At 47.8% G+C, this 17349-nt stretch overlaps 1 protein-coding gene across 2 annotated transcripts in view; it reads right to left on the reverse strand.

Moving 5' to 3' along the window:
• Positions 1-17349, reverse strand: part of LOC144118964 (E3 ubiquitin-protein ligase MARCHF3-like) — a 30747-nt gene continuing 13398 nt past the window's right edge. For both annotated transcript variants that reach the window (XM_077651722.1, XM_077651723.1), the window contains exons 5-7: positions 13816-13903; positions 1098-1297; positions 1-284 (exon numbers count right to left, since the gene is read on the reverse strand). In XM_077651722.1, the coding sequence (XP_077507848.1) occupies positions 227-284; positions 1098-1297; positions 13816-13903 (346 nt within the window). In that variant the 3' untranslated portion in view covers positions 1-226. The remainder of the gene's footprint in view (positions 285-1097; positions 1298-13815; positions 13904-17349) is intronic.

The raw sequence follows: 17349 nt of genomic DNA on the forward strand, positions 1-17349 counted from the left end.
TGTTCGAAAGGCAATTTTAATCCAAACAGATGACAGGTGAACAGAACGTTCACCAGGCTTCCCGCATCAGCAGCTCAACAACGTCAAGAAACGCTCTTGCTGCTTGCTATTTGCACCGTCCAGAATAAGGTACAGAAGAAGAAGCAAACGCAAATAGAACCTATCCTCTGTACTCCTGGCCTGTCCTTTCACTGTAAGTGCTGTTCGACGCTAGTACTAGGGCGCTCTAAGATTCCATGACAACTTCCGACGTGTCCGGCTTCTTCTTCAACTTGAAGAAGATTCTGAAAAGAAAAAAAGAGACCTATGAGGAAAAACTAGCACTTCAACCATACAGGCAGAGCGACAGTTTCATTGCAGGGCTCATTCGAATCCAAATAAAAAATTCTCTAGGCCGAATTCGCCGCCCAAGACCTCCTTCCTGATTATTCAGCACACCAAAGAATGTATAAAAACACTATGAGCGCAGACGACTTTCTCTGATATAAAGAAAATCGAAGTTAGCTTCGGCGAAGTATGTCGCCGCTAGAAATTCTCGAATTTTATTTCCTGGCCAAAGAAAATGCTATGGATGGGCCGTAGCGAGTGCGCGCTCCAAATAATTTCCTCCGTGTGTTTGCTGTGCATGTCAGGCACACCCATTTAATTCTTTTAAGTGGCGCTGTTGATACTTCCGTATCCTATGCGAAAATATTGCACACGCCACGTGCGTACCTTTGCACACCATCTTTACTCTTTGTGCCACCCATAGCCAGGATGGTGCGGTTGTGGGGTTGCTGGTGGGTGTTGCTTCTGGAGAGCGGACACCTCTCTCCGCGGCTACAGACGTACGCGGGCATATTCTCCTTCTTGACACTAGTACCGCTTAAGCGGTAATAATCTGCAAAGATCAATTTGGGCCTTCGAAAGGCTTCTCACAGTCTTGGACCCGTCTGGATCTCTTGTCTTTTTTCGTTCTGTCAGCTGCCAATGACGTTCTTCACCTGAGCTACACATAGGCAGCGAGTAAGGGGAAACAGAAATCAGTGGCAAGCAATCAGTCAAGAATGTTAGAAATGTTTTTGTGCGAAGCGTGAGAGTGCGGGCAGGAAGCTCACACGAAGCATCCGATGGGCAGAGCCAACCACAAGAGCGACAGTAGGCCCAGGAACACGCTGGCGTAGAACAGCAGCACGGTCGGCACGGATTTGCGCAGCTCGAAGGCTCCAAGCCAAGCCAGCGGCAGCGTGAGGAAAACGTTGAGCGTGAAGAGGGCGCCAAACACAAGCAGCTTTCGGGGTGCATGCGGTGAAGGAGCCTGCCATGCATTGCGAGAAAGAGAATTAGAATATGTTTTTTCCTACGGCGAAAGCCCTTACTGGCTCACCGTTGTCCGTCCGTCCGACCGACCGCGAAATCTGCCACACTATGGCGTCATCAATGGCTTAATTGCTATAACCCATATACTCCTAGCAATTACCAGGTAATGGGTAATTATTAATTAGTCAATATCTAAAATCAGTCATTAGCTTGCGAATCGGCTTAAATTAACAATTATTTACACAAACAAAAATAAATAAATACAAAAATCAATATCTAAAGAAACTGATAAAGAAAAAGAAAAATAAGAGAAACTATACATTAACATTACAAAAATTAAAATTAAAGGACTAAAAAATAAAAATGAACAACTAAATGGAAACTAAAAATAAACCAATGGAAAAATTCAAAATTGCAAATTAAAGCATAAATAATCGAAAATTAAAAGAAGAAAGGCTTTCTCCTCGTGGACTTCGGATTGCCAAAGTGCCCTCTAAATTTTTAACCTTTGCTTAATGAAGCTCTCGAGGAAGCAAAACAGTGTTTATCATCATTATCGTCGTCACATTCCTGCATTCAATGCAGTGCAAAGGCCTTTCCAAGCGATCAGCAATTTCCCCTGCCTTCTACCACTCGCGCATGACTTATACCGCACCTCACAAGTGTCATGCAGCACTATGGAAGCTAGCGGCCTTCTCAGCCAAACAAGAGAGGGCCTTAAATGTCATCCTCCGTGCCTCGTCGTCTACCTGTCGGCTACTCGCGGCGTATGCAAATGTGGTTCCCAAACAGTATAAATAGACGTTGTGTACGCATTCGCGCTTATGTACGCAAAACACAAGCGTTTTGCGAACGTTACGCTGCTCTGTCACACACGCACATTTTGTACAGCGCATGAAAACGAAGACGCAAGACAACTCCAGTCTGGTGGCTCCATATCTGATATTTACAACAGAAACCAGATCTGTCAACAAACCGACATTTTCCTCCAGGCCCACAAACAGCTGATTCACCACTCGAAATAAAAAAGCAGCTTTATCGCTCACGTACTTAGCCCTATAGATGGCATCACGCAAAACAAAGCCCGATGCCCAATTTATGAATAGTTCCTATTTCGAAGCAGACCGCCATGTTGGAAACGTTATTTTAGGGTACGCAGCATTCAAGCTCGCTAGACATGAGAAATAGCGTAAATAACGCGAGTTTACGTTAAGGCCTAATTGAAAATAGTGCTCGGCGCATACGGACTTTAAAACGCGCTAAGTCATGCTTCCATACGTTTCACTATATAATGATACTACATCCCACAGAGTCAGAACGTCGCCTCTGCGCTCATTTCAGAGTTGGCAGTGCTGCAAGGAACTACTGAGGCAGAGTCGACAGCATTGAGCGTCACCTCACTGCGGCAGCTGAGCGTCACCCAGATTGGAAACTGTTGGAATCACAACCTCATGCTCGCCCACAGCATCAGTTATGGTCCGTAATGAAAATGAATTAGTGCAAGAGCAGAGTCAAAGGGCAAGTGAGGAGACACATATGACGATTGACAGGTGCCTGTGACGATTATGTGTCTCCTTCCTTCTCCCCTGTCTCTGTTTTGTAGCGAAAGCTACACTGGTCTACCAGTTGAGCATTTCAAGGTACATGGGAGAGGCCAGTTGTAGGCATGCGCAGTTACCATGGCACCCGAAGATAAGCAAAGTGCGGCGTGCGCTTCGCCGTCACCGCGGCCAGGCGTGCGCTTCGCCGTCAAAGCCGAGCATGACGTCACGCAAAGGAGTAGTTGTGCGCATGCGCGGATACCAAGGTAACCAGACAGACTCCATAGCTGCGCAGCATTCTTCGTCCCCGCCTCGCCGCACGCCGTTCTATCACCCAACACCGCGTCGCATGCGCACGATTGAGTGTAAAGGGCGGAGATGTAGTGGGCGTCTGTATCACAACGTTTGTCATGCATGCAGAGAAGGAGAGTCCAGCCGCTGTTAAACGGCGGTACAAACAAGAGAAGATTAACTCTTCCTATCCTGAGGTTGTCGCCTGGCAGTTGGCTTGAACCAAATAACCCTGGATTCTGTGTATACGTGAAATAAGGTATCACCGCTGACAGACATCTCTCTTTGATCGCGGTGAATATTGGTGGAGCTTGCTGTTTTCGGCTTCTGGAAAGCGGCATTATCATCCAAGGAGTGTACGTGGCACCGGGAACATCTGTCGAGTTGAAGATTGATGTGGTTTCCACGTGTATACCAGCCTACGGCACGGTTTCACAGTTTTCTGTGACTTTGGGTGATTTCAACAGGAAACAGGACTCTCTTAGTAAGTGTATGAAAAAAAAGTTTGACTTTAATTTAGCTTCGGCCCCTGACGTCCAGACTACACAATGGCGAACTATATAGAGCTTGTATACTAAGAGGCTCTACCAAATCGAAATACTGTGTCGACAAAATTGAGACCGCTGCATGCTACTTCACAGATCATCAGGCAGTCCTCGTCTCTGTCAAGCAAAATGAATAAAAGTTGTGCATACCCAATGTCTCTCATTGCTAAACATAGTGACCACAACAAGGTCAGCCAGGGAAACGTACCTCTCGCTACGTATATCCTGGCGTAGCCGAGCTAAGCCACTGTCAATTTTCTGGGCTAATTTCTTTTCATTATGCATCACGAATAGCCCGACAACACCCTCCTTAAATGCATGGTCCATACATTAGCGATACTAAAAGGTGTGCTTGCGGTTATCGGAGTTGAAGGATACGGGCTTCGTTGCACCATTGTCGGCACGTGCGGTCGAAGACAGCTGCGGTTCTTGGAGGGCGCTGTTTAGGAACTTAGAAAACGTAAGAAAATCCCCGAACTTTACGAAGCCGTATGCTTATTTTCAGGCATTGCAGGGCAACGCCGAAAACATAGGGTTTATTTTTTATCCACCCTGACTAGCACCATCTCGCGCGCTCGTTCGGTTTGTGTACGCCATTCTTCTTTATGAGTACAGGAGGCGAAGCAAATGCCACTGGCTCAGCCGTTGCCTTGGTAACAGAAGGCACAGCCATTAAAGTCAGCCTTGGGGAAAATTCTTATTTAAAGTGACCCCACCAACAGTGCACGCACATTTACACGCTTCTCGAAAAGTGACGAGATGTAGCATTCACTGCCGTTAAATGGAATTCACGTCAAGTTGGCGCAGAGCAGCGAGAAACCGGACTCGCCTGTGTGGCAGCCAAGTGACATCTGCCGCGTGCACGGAAAGTAAAGCAACGAACGCAGACACAGGAAATCTGAAAGTTCTGCATCCACGCCACATGCCTTCGTTGGCTCCACCTTGCTTGGCCAACAACATCCAAACATATATCTGAACATTTCGTTGTTGTAAGGTTGCGAAGTCATTTAAGCACAAAACCTTTCGCGAGGCTGGAGAAACAATGGTTCTCTCTTGGCCTTATAGCCTCGTCGAACGCAGGCAGCCAGCAGCCTATATATTACGCTATCGTAGTTGCAATCTCCCACAGCAATCTTGCTGCCAAATAAGCTGAGCTTTAACTGCGTGCTCAAGGTATCCATGGTGACTCATTTTAATCATCTGTGCGTTATATGCGCACAATGTGACCTAGAGGAGAGACAAAACACTGACAATTTGCTGTGAAATGACAGACCAGAATCGAAGGTTCGCTTCCTTGGTTCATGCGATGGTCCGCAGGCTACTTTCTAGCCAATTGAAGGCGATTGTCAACACTTCGTATTCATTAGACGACAGTTGCTGTCTGGGTCACCCTTACGCACATCGGTCGACTAAAGCGCACCAGAAATTGAAAATTAAAATTCAACATCCGCCTGTGGTTCCCACGGAAAGTTCTTGTACCTACCTGGCTTCTAGGTGAACGGTCTGATGCGGTTTGAAGCTTACCACTTAAGGTCTAATGTTCGCAGATTAAACTGCTGTAAAACTATTTATTTTCGCAAGAATACCATAGTGAACACGACAGCTTGGCTAGCGTAAGGATTCCTCTATCGTGCACCGTTATGCTTGTTGCAAACTGAGTGACCGCCACAAAACGAAAACTTTTTTCGTACGTTTTAGCCGGAACGGGCGTGATTTCCTTCAGATCGCGCTACAATGTACGCGGCCGTCCTTCCGCTCAGCCTTATATACCGCAAGCGGCGACGTCTATAGCTGACCGAGTTCGTGCCGTATACATGTGAGCTTAAGAAAAAGAGGGCGACAGTTGCATAATTTGGCGAGGAGGACGCGCAGCGTGGTTCCGCCTGCGGAAGTGGGGGTTCGCGTCTCTCGGCATAAGGGGAGAAATCCCGCGCTAGCCTCGCGGCGAAAACTCCAGCCTCGGTTCCCTATTGGTTCATTTTAAGTGTCACCCCACTGACTAAGCGTTGCGCACATGTTGCGCATGTTGGACGATGTGCGTTTGCGGTGGCCGACAGGCACCGAGACATCTGCGGTGGTTTACGCGGGCGCTACTAAGAAGAGCAATGAGACTACAAGCATTGCCATGGTGGTGCGTCCCCTCGACATGGCCGAGGAGCGTATTCGATGCGACTAGCTGTGACCATAGCCCCCGAAACCATAGCAGGATCGATGATCCCGGTAAGTGAAGTTTCTTTATGCAGCAGTCGTGTTCAAGATGCTGTGCCTTGACAAGCTATGTTTCCTTTTATATACGAAAATTATGTATCCTAGAAGCAAGGAATTCCAAATTTTATAGTTATTTTGTGTTCCATTTTGTTTTTGCCTGTGGTTAACGACGCTATTCTTCCTCCGAGTATTACACGTTTTGCTTTCACGTACACAGGTATATGGCGTATTGGCTGATTTCGCCAAAGATTGAAACGGTGTGAGGTACGTCTCACGTACGATGTTTTAACTGATGCGGTGTTTTGAGGTGAACTTTGTACTAAAGACTTCGGGCGCCACCAGACTATTGTGACGCAGTAGTCAGGCACTCGCGCCTGACAAGATCTTTGTTCTGTCTGCGGCTCATGTCTCTCTCCTCCCACATTCGCTGCGTCCGCCTCGTCCTCGTCGCTTTTCCACGAGCGCAGTCAGGAAAAGATGCTCGAATACGCTCATCGACTCTTACCAGTGTGCTACTTCACCTAACAGCCGAGTCCACAGAAGCAGAACAAAAAGGTTACTTCATATGTGGTTCGCCAAACCACAGTAGCAGATACGTCGCACACGTGTCATCTGCTTGTAACCTTTGTGGAAAAAGAAGTGCAGAATATGCTGTCTGCGGCTTCTGTGCGGCATGTGCAGGGTCAGTCACACTTACCGGGAACAAGGCTTAGCGTGCCCACTCACGCATGGAGTGGTATTGCATCTAGCGCGTTAATGAATAAATGCAGAGTGGCGCACGAGAAGAGAGGTCTCGACGTGGTGACCCCCCTTTTGCACGAGTTTGTTACCGGCTTGGTCGCAATGGTGCTCCGCATACGCGCAAGCACGCGGAGCCATGTCCGTGCGTGCTCTGTGTGACTGACCATGTACTGCGTCTGTATTGTACTCCTGGCTCATGTTTTCGAGTGGCGCGAAACGCACGTGCCCGCGGCTTGCAAACTGATCTGCGATATACAGCTTCGAAAGAGAATAATGTATATATATGATCAAGTAACGCATCGTTGTGAACCGAGAAGAGACGTCCAGATAGTATTAATTGAGTTTCAAAGAAAAGAAGGGGAACTTCGTGAAATCATAGACTAAAAATCAAATTTGTTTGAGCATTTTCAGAAATTTCTTGTCCAATGAAGGGCACATTTCTGCTGTATGTAAAATGCTGTTTTATAAGCTGGCGGCTCATTTGTCCTTGAAAAAATTTAGGCCATGAAAACTCTTGAATTTTGCTCCGGAAACCAGCATGAACTCTGCAACCGCTTGAAAAAGTGGATAAATCTCAGAAAACGTCTTCTGCGAGAAAAAATAACCGAAGAACTTTTTTTTTTCACAATGCATAAAAGACATCCTTCTGTCATTGCGGAGTAAGGAGAGCATAAGGATAGTGCCAGGAAAACATATATGAGGCGGCTATATTAAACGAATGTAAAAATCTGAGTCTCTTGGGCATTTGCCAGTTCTAATTACACGCTCTGCTAACAACAGTAATCCAAGGTACAACACCTCATGTATATGCATGCAAGGAGCAGTCCTAGATATATGGAGGCACCGAAGCAGAAGTCATCCATTTGAACAACAAAAAGATTCAGCGTGACGTCATCATATGCCTGCTGATCTACTACTTGAAAAACCTCAGCTACACCTCTGCATTTTCACAAACGCTTATTCTGGTTCAGAAACATCTCAGGCATCGATAACAAATCCCAAATCCCGCGTGGTTTGATTTTAAACCGAATGAACTGCTTTTTACCACTCTTAAAAAAATAAGAACTTCGTCTGATCAGCACGATTACCCAAGAGCGTTTCGGCACAAGAGATTTAGACGTTCCCGTACAATTCGTTTTATGGAAAATTTCTGATTACCTCGAGTTCACATGATGAATGTATATTTTGGATTTTCAATAAATGCTTCTTATTTTTTATTCCTTTGCAATAATTTATTTCACATCTGAGCAAAGGCTTGAAACCTACGCACTTGCATGTTCCATGCTTCCGCAAATAAGTTCATCATTCCATTCACAGCCAGTAGGCTACCGTATACACGAGCCAGTGGGCCAAAAAAAGCACGGTTAACTTCACTGTCTTCCTTTTAAGAGCGCTGATCATATTTATTAGACGCTATGAAACGAAAATACAGTTTGCCGCAGATGGTATATGAACGTACATAACCTATGCTTGTCCAATGCGTTGCTCTGAAAACATCGCACCAGACATGCGAAAGTTCTGGGTTCGGATCTCATGATGCTAGGGCAGTGAGCCGCTTGAGCGAAAAGAAAAGGATTAACCAAACTACACTGTTCAGATCTGCCGCAATTAATGCCTAAACTGAGCTGTAAGCTCTAAGGCAACCCCTAGTCATCCAATACATATCGCAAGAAATGGGCTGTCGCCCATGCTCTCGGTATATTCGGAGGACTCACTAATAGGACACTTTTCGAACTTCGAGGTGGGGAAATGAAATGAAAATGAAAATCGGTATTTGGGGAAAGGATATGGCGCAGTATCTGTCTCACATATCGACCCACACCTGAACCGCGCAGTAAGGGAGGGGATAAAGGACGGACTAAGAGAAGAAATGAAGAAAGAGGTGCCGTAGTGGAGGGCTCCGGAATAATTTCGACCAGTTGGGGAGCTTTAACGCGCACTGACATCGCACAGCACGCGGGCGCATTTCCGTTTCGCCGCCATCGAAACGCTACTCGCTTCGAACCCGGACACTCTGGATCAGTACACGGGTTCGAACCCGATCGCAGCGGCTGCGTTTCGCCCAACGACTACTTGTGTGTGCCGCCGCAGTGGCTCAGTGGTGATGGCGCACGGCTTCTGACCCGAAAGACGCGGGTTCGATTCCGGCCTCTTCGGTTGAATTTCGATGGAGGCGAAATGCTAGCAACCTGTGTACTGAGCGATGTCAGTGCACATTAAAGACCAACATGTTGTCGACTATTCCGGAGGCTATCACTACGGCGTCTCTCATAGCCTGAGCCGCTTTAGGACGTTAAACCCTCAAAAACCATAATCCAAACTTCAGTGCAATGCGTTTGGAACATAGACATGAACAGCACTCCAAGTGTGCTGTCAATTATTACTGCTTGCACACTCTTACTTTATATAAGCCGTATCATCTCACTTTGCTGGAATAGCCCTGCGCGTGCGTTATGGCCTCTGGTCTAATGCAATTTTTACTGAAGCTAGAATTATTATTATGCGGCCTTAAAGCCTCATCCGTTCTACGCAGCGGCCCCAACTCTCTGTCACTCACGCCGCGTAAAAGCAAGCCTGGCGCCAAATATGGAGACCATGACCAGCCTTCTAATCGCAACCACGCACACGTGTAATGTTGTGAGCTGGTGGCGAAAAATTTCGAACCGAAATACCGCCCAACTGACCCAGCGTGCCCATTTTTTTATTCCGGTGCTAAGGGATCATTTCGCCTTTGAAGCACTAAACTAGACCTTTTCTCCAAAACCGGCGTCGCTCAACTTAAGAGAATAACGACCCTGTTAATCGACTGGATTATAAGCGCAGGGCGGATGTTTGGATCCAGTTTATTAGAAAGTAGACGTCATGGATGAGCCTAATGCATTTGGGGGTACTAATTTTTGTTGAACTTCGATTATTCGGAAACACCTGTTTAGGTTCCCTTTCTAGCTCTATGGTTGAATTCAAATTAAACTGTTACTACAGGGGGACAGGTCCTTTTTTAGAACAATGTTTGGAATTATCGGACGAACACTGGCTGCGCAACACTGGAGCTTCCATTTTACCACGGCAGCTCTTGAAACCGTTGAATGCCTGATGCACAGGAAGTCATAACTAGGATGATCAACCATCCCGAGACCCGCGGGACTGTCCCGCATTGAGGGCTATTGTCCCGCATCCCGCAAGGGATAATTATTGTTAAGCAGCGCCTTGATTTCAGCTACATCTAGCCACCCTGTTTGAGTTTGCACTAGCTAAAAGCACTCGACGCTTCCTAAAAAGTAACCTAGCCGCCCGCGGTTTACTGCGGAGACGAACGCTTAGGCTCCGCTCGCCGTCGTGCCGTTCCTTCCTATGTCGGCAAGAATACGCGCGTGTTCTGTAACGTCTTAGCACCGGTTGCAGCGGGACGCGCGCCTTGAATTTAGGAGACAACCCCTTTCACCGCCGCGCGCTGGCTGCGCTCACTGTCGGAAAAGAGAGAGTGAGTGAACGACGCAAAGGCGAGTAATCACGGCGCCAGCGAGGCGGACCAATGGACTGAAGCGCCGAAGGCGAAGGTCCACTTCGCACGCTTGGCCACTAAAGCGAGGAGTCCCGTCGCTACAGGAACCCGGCGAGTCAACCATCCACGAAACGCACTACCTCACGAGAGGCAAGACGTCCCGGCACGGTACGACCCACATATGGAGCTAAATCCTAAGGCTATGCACGTATATATCTTTACTAGCCAATGGCTATGGGTCCAGCAACTGTTTTGTATTTTGAAAGAAATTCTGCAAATAAAGAAAGCATGAATGAATGAAGAAATGGGAAGCAGCATACGACTGGATCATGGCCGCCCCGGACGACAGCCGCCAGGTTCAATGCAACGTGTGCCGAAGGATCTTTTCAGCATAGGGGAGAATCGGACGTTAAAAGGCTTTCAATGGGAGAAAATTACTTGAAGAACGCTCGCGAAAACAAGATGCTGGAATATTAACGTCTTTTTTTTAAATACCGCCGACACTAGCAAGGCTGACAAGGTTTCAGCCGCTGAGGCAACGTCTGTGTACCACACTGTAAAGCACGGACAATCCTACCGATCAACAGACTGGGAGGAAAGATGAATCCCGTGTTATTCCCGGACTCTGCAATTGCCCGGAAGAATTGCCTTGGAAGGATCAAATACCAAGCTATTACGACGAATGTCCTGGCTCCCGCATCTAGTATTCCATACATAAGCACGCTTCATGCACCCGTCATGCCCCACAGGTCACTAGATACGACACCTTACTTCTCCGCAGCAACAGATGCCGCGAACCACAGGAACATCAAGCTCTATCATCTTGCTGTCAGGTTCTTAACTACTGAACGTGGGATCGAGAACAAAGTGCTTGACTTTTATGAGGACCACAACGAGACGGCTGCAGCAATTTTTTGGCACCACAACGAGACGGCTGCAGCAATTGTTTGGCAACTAAAGATGAGGATACAAGAAGCTGGTCTCGATACTAACAAGGTGTCTGCCTACTGTGCAGACAACGCAAGCGTCAATTATGGGCAGCACAACTCTGTGTACAGCATGATCAAGAATGAAGTCCCCGGGCTGACCAAGGCGGGCTGTGTTGCTCACGTACTGCACAACTGTGCTCGGCATGCAGCCGACAAACACAAGATTGATGTTGAGAGCGTTGTCACTAAGATTTACAACCACTTTTCAACGTCTTCAAAGTGGCTTCACAACCTCCTGTTCATTTTTGACTTTGTCCGTATATAGACTACTTAACTCTCGTGAGATCCGTGCCAACTCGATGGTTGTCTCTTCTCCCATCTGTGAAGAGGTTGAATGTCTGCTCGCCGGCGGTCACCGGCTATTTTCTTACTCTGGGGGAGGATAACTGTCCTTGTATGCTGTGGAAGCATTTCGCTGGCCAGGAACATGGTGCGCAAGTGTAACCAGATTAACAAGGTGAGAACACATCCGAGCTCCACATCTACCTGAAATTTCTGGAGAACGCGATGCAGTTCTTTCACCGCGCTGTGTTTTTGGTAGAGGGCAAAGAAGTGACCTCATTTGAGCTGTACGATATCATGAGCACCGCAGGTATCTTTACAAGAATATTATTGAGACCGGGAGGTTTTTGTGTTAACTTGTCGACGCCATTTCTTTCCTCCCAAATTCATTTTCATTGATTAATTCGTTAAAGTTTAGTTCTTCAGCCCACACCACTTCGTTGCCGTGAATTTCATTCTGATTTCCTCAAGACCTCTCAAAATTCGTTATTTTTCTTTTCTCTCAGATTCTTCTATATTTATGAACCACTTGAGATCAACCTGGATGAGTGTTTTCTTGTTTGGATCTGCGCTAAGCTCTGGCCAATCCCCCACAGTGAGTATGTGCCATCGCATTTGAGGCAACAACAACATCAACATGAGCACCATCAGAACGAAGCTACAACAGTGCATCGGCGACGAATTTTTTAGATTCGAAGCTGGTCAAGCCCTGGCGAACCTCTACAGGCCACAGGCGACTACAGCGAATCAAGTCCAACGAAGCAACTTCAGTGCTTGGACTTACAGCGCGAACTAACGTTCAGTGACCTTGCTAAAGTTGTTTCAGCGTTCCATCTTACGTACGCCATCAGCGTGGACGAGCTGTATAATGAATTTTGCGGTCTGCAACCATCAATAAGGCATCAAATGGCAGTGAAACCAAAATAATGTTTAGGGAACAAGTGGAACAGCTTGCTACAAAAGTGGTGATTTTCCAAATCTGACTGCAGTGCTCTCAGTTGTGCTTAGCATTCCAGTGGCTGATGCTTTCGCGGAGCACTTTTTTCACTCATGACTGGGGCTTGGGCCAGTCATCAAGCCATCGCGAACCTCTACGGGCTACAGGCCACTACAGCGAATCAAGTTTAACGAAGCAACTTCAGTGCTTGGACTTGCAGCGCGAACTAACGTTCAGTGACCGTGCTAAATTTGTTTCAGCGTTCCAGTTTACGTAAGCCATCAGCGTGGACGAGCTGTATGATGAATTTTGCGGTCTGCAACCAGCAATAAGGCATCATATGGCAGTGAAACCAAAATAATGTTTAGAGAACAAGTGGAACAGCTTTCTACAAAAGTGGTGATTTTCCAAACCTGACTGCAGTGTTCTCAGTTGTGCTTAGCATTCCAGTGGCTAATGTATTCGCGGAGCACTTTTTTCACTCACGACGGGGTCTTGGAGCAGTGAACGAAGCCGATGCAGCGTGGACCTGATCAAGGCCGAAATATTGGTAAAGGCAAACTATGCGCAAAACTGCCGCAAGTTAATCTACATGTCCGTGCTATCAGACACGAGCTATTTTAGAGCAGGTTCGATCTGAGAGGAAATATGACTTTAAGAAAGTAAAACAGGCGGGCGTCGAGTGCTTCTCAGGCTAAGTAACGTATGCAAATTAAGCCACAGATTTTTTTAGAATAAATATTTCTTGAGTTGCCCAATTTTCCCGTTTATATTAGGAAATTTTTTTCATGTCGGAGCGCTTTACAATGATGTTTAAACACTTAAGATATATATGGATTGGAATTTCAACATGTATCAGAGACTTTAATTTCCGTTTCAGAGGTCGCAAAATGCCGGAGGAAAAAATTTCTTGTCAGAACAGAAAAATAAATTATTCTGAATTGCTCTTCCGGATGTACTCATCATTGACAACACCCCCCCCCCCCAACTCCTGGTCAGTGCGTCCCGCATTTCGCTGGCAGAAAGTTAGTCACCATAGTACGACACTAACATGTGTGAGATATGTTAGTGCCGTAACCTCGTTTCAACGGGCATTCAGTTGTAGCCATTGTTTCTCACACGGCGGTGACTATGCAACTGTTCGACACTTTGTTTTATTCGATTTAAAAACGAGGGCTGCTTCAGAGGGTGCCACCAACCCACTACTTTCAATTATGTGCCCATTCTGCCTGACGCTTTTCAACAACGTTACAAAGTGGGTGGGGAGGACGGTAGGGCTGGATGAGGAGGCGGGCGGTTATATCTACGGTAGGGCTGGATGAGGAGGCGGGCGGTTATATCTACGATTGTCAGCTAAAGACAGAGAATAACATCAATTCTGGAAATTTTTACAGCGCAACTTCTTGTTTACAACAACCCAAACCCTGCTGAGTGTTCCACTGGACAAAAATGTTCATGCAGGAATGACCGGGTAACTTACCGGTGCGCTCGGCACAGCCGGCGCGGGCAGGATCAGCTTCAGGTAGGCTGAGTTGCGCTTCCACTCGACCGAGGTCTTCAAGAATTCGCTGCATTTCAAATAAGGAACTCCTCAAGACATCAGTACTACACCTTGGAACAAGTATTTCTTCTCTTAAGTCCCTACGTGATCATCCAAGGCTAGACCGCTAACAGCCATTGGACGTCCAACTCATTCGTGATCGGTGCAGTGGAATTTAAATATGCCGTAAAAGAGACTCATTCCCGCTGCCAGATAAGTAATGCAAATATTTTGATTTCTGCATAATTGCAAGAAATGTAGCTACAACTGCGCGTCCAAGCAATGAATCTCACTCCAGCAGTTCGTGGGCTGTGGATATTTGCCAAAATGTTGGCACAACAGCTCGGCGCTTTAGTCGAGGACTCCGTCGCTATCGAAGAGCCGCCTTCTTCATGGCACCTCTCCGCAGCATGTACAGTGAGTTCTTTCTCCAGTGAAATAATAATTGCTCCAGTGAAATAGTAAATTGAAAGTCCGCGTCAGCGTACCAGCGACCGCTCTTGTAGATGACTGCGTAGTCAAACTCTTATAGCCGGAAAGCCCACCGTGCAAGCCGCCCACGCAGGCCACGAAGGTGAACGAGCCAGCAGCGGGCATGTTGGTCGGTTACGATGGTGAACGGGCGTCCGTATAGATATGAACGGAAACGCTGCATGGCGAAGACGACGGCGAGGCACTCCTGCCCGGTGAGCGTATATTTACTTGTATACGCAGCGACATGCTCTTTGTTGTCGCAGCGCTGGATGAGCACAGCGCCAACAACAACATCGCTGGCGTCGGTATGAATCTCTGTGGGCGCGGAGGCATCGAAGTGGCGAAGTACAGGGTGGAACGTGAGGAGGAATTTTAGTTGATGGAAGGCGGAGTCGCACTCTAGGGTCCATCTGAAAGCCGCATCTTTCTGAATCAGGTCTGTCAGAGGGTATGCGATGTCCGCAAAGCAATGAATAAAGCGGCGAAAGTACGAGCATAAGCCCAAGAAACCTCGCAGCTCTTTGACAGACTTTGGTGCCTTGAACGACTCGACAGCTGCAGTCTTGGCTAGATCAAGTCTGACGCCTTCTTTACAACGAGGTGTCCAAGCACTAAGGCTTCACGCGCACAAAAGTGGAACGTTCTAGAGTTAAGCATAAGACCAGCTTTCCGCGTAGAGTCCAGGATGAGAGCTCACCGGTCGTTGTGCTTACTGAATGTCTTTCCGAAAATGACATCCTCTAGATACCGCATGCATATTTCCCATTTCAAACCACGCAGTATATTGTCCATAAATCTCTCGAAGGTGGCGGGCGCATTACAAAGGCCGAATGTAATTACACTAAATTCGAAAGAGTCGTCAAGTGTAATAAACCTTGTTTCCTCCTTGTCGGCAGGATGCATGGGGATTTGCCAATACCCTGACCGGAGATAAATAGAAGAGCAGTAGGAGGCTCAAAAAAGGCAGTCGATAGCATCGTCGATTCGAGGGAGGGGGTATATGTCTTTTCTTTTGACGGCATTTAGACGACGGTAATCCACGCAGGAACGCTATGATCCATATTTCTTTCGATTAAGAATTGCCGGAGCAGCCCAGGAACTCGATGACTCTTGCATAACACGTTTGATTAACATCACATTCACTTGTTCATTGATCACCTTGCATTCAGACGGTAACACTAGGTAGGGCTTTTGTCGGATCGGATGTGAGGCGCCAGTGTCAACCCTGTGTAGGGTCCATGACGAGGGGGGTCCATGACTCTGCAGGATGGCCAACAGAGCACCGCGCTCATGCGTGGAAAGCGAGTAGTAGACCATTCGAAGCAAATGCGACTCGTCGTAAAGCTCTCGTGCTGCTGCACCCAAGGCGTTGGTGACCAAGGCAACGAATATCAGCCAGTCCTGGCTGCATGACGCAAGCTTCAGGCCTTCAGACAGAACTACAGATTCTGTCGAACAGTTCACTGTCCAGAGTTCACACAGTTCAGTGCGTCCGTTGGTGACGGTAACCACTGCATGAGGAACCAAGATATTCTTCTTCATGCAGGCCAAAGGATTCGGCTCCGCAGTCGCATCAAACACGTCGAGAGTGGTATCGGGGTAGGAAGCCGGCACGCATACAGCCGAAGAAGGAGGCACGGCAGTATTTCAGGTAACACCGAACACACTATCTTCATTTCACGAGCCTTCAACAAGGCCAGTCGTGAACCATTTGCCGACGCTTAGCTCACCGGAGTGACAGTCGACGTTAGCGCCACACATGTGTAAAAAGTCGAGGCCAAGAACAACGTCGTGCTTGGACCGGGCGAGCATCGCCATTTCCGTGCTGAACATTTCACCACGCAAGTAAACCTTAACACTACACACTCCAACTGCGCGCAACGGTTCGCCACGCACACCACAAAACTGGACATTTTTATCCCACCGAAACAACACTTTGTCCGAGGCGACACTTAAACGCAGCACTCATAACTGAAACAGTAGCACCAGTATCCACTAAACCCATAACAGGTACACATCCACTAGCACATGAACTTTGCTCTAAAACTTTCAAAAGCGCTACTACGGGGGACACCAAGAGAAAGAAAATGAAGGACAAGCGCTACTATCAACTGAAGTTTATTGGAAAAAACACATAAGTTTAAATAGCTCACACAAGGCAGCCAGCAGCGCATGCGCCTACCATCAGAATGACAAGACGAGTCACTGTGTTGACTTAAGATACCGAATTTCACAATCGTGGATGACAACAGATGGTGTGCTGACGCATATGTCGGAGTTTTTGTGAATATGAAATGCCTCAGATGAGAGTGTGTGCACTTTGTTCTGTGACATCACTGCAGGCAGGGGTGTCTCTTCTAGCGATAGAAATCCGGCGACCTCACGCCCGTCCGTCGCGCTGGCTAGTTTTCCGGCGGAGGCGAGGAGGAGCGGCGTCGGTGTGACGAAGAGCAACGAGTGCGGAAAGCTGGAGGCGGTGTCACACTTCTATCCGATGCCGGCGAACAATTCCGTATATGTGCAGGCCATGGGTTGCTGGAGTCAGGTGAGTAGGATAGCTACCGAGATGGAACGGGATGGTAATCCTGCCGTGATGGATAGGTAGAGGAGCCGTGACGGGATGGCTGTCGTCGGCGAGGACAAAATCGCGAGGTGTGACCGGATTGGCCACAGCGGTAACACACAAGAGAGAAACCAGCAGCAGGCTGCGCCGCCAAGTAGTCGTCATACGAAGGACTGGCTGGCATATGGTGGTAAAAGTGGGACCGGTGCTCTGGGGGCGATCGCGGTATGGTGCTCGGCCACCGCCCTCGGGGTACCCGGTGCCCCTCAAAGTCCGCTGCGTTAACGGGGGCTGGCAGGAGGAGGGCGCATGTGATACACAGGAGGGAGAGCTGAGGAATTCTGTGTGAGTTCCAGCGACCTGGTCAACTCTTCGCGTACGATCTGGCACATCGTGGAAGCCCGATCACATGACGATGGTGTGTCAACTGCTGCCAC

The sequence above is a fragment of the Amblyomma americanum genome, chromosome 2 (genome assembly GCF_052857255.1).
Source record: "Amblyomma americanum isolate KBUSLIRL-KWMA chromosome 2, ASM5285725v1, whole genome shotgun sequence".
In the NCBI taxonomy this organism is placed as follows: Eukaryota; Metazoa; Arthropoda; class Arachnida; order Ixodida; family Ixodidae; genus Amblyomma; species Amblyomma americanum.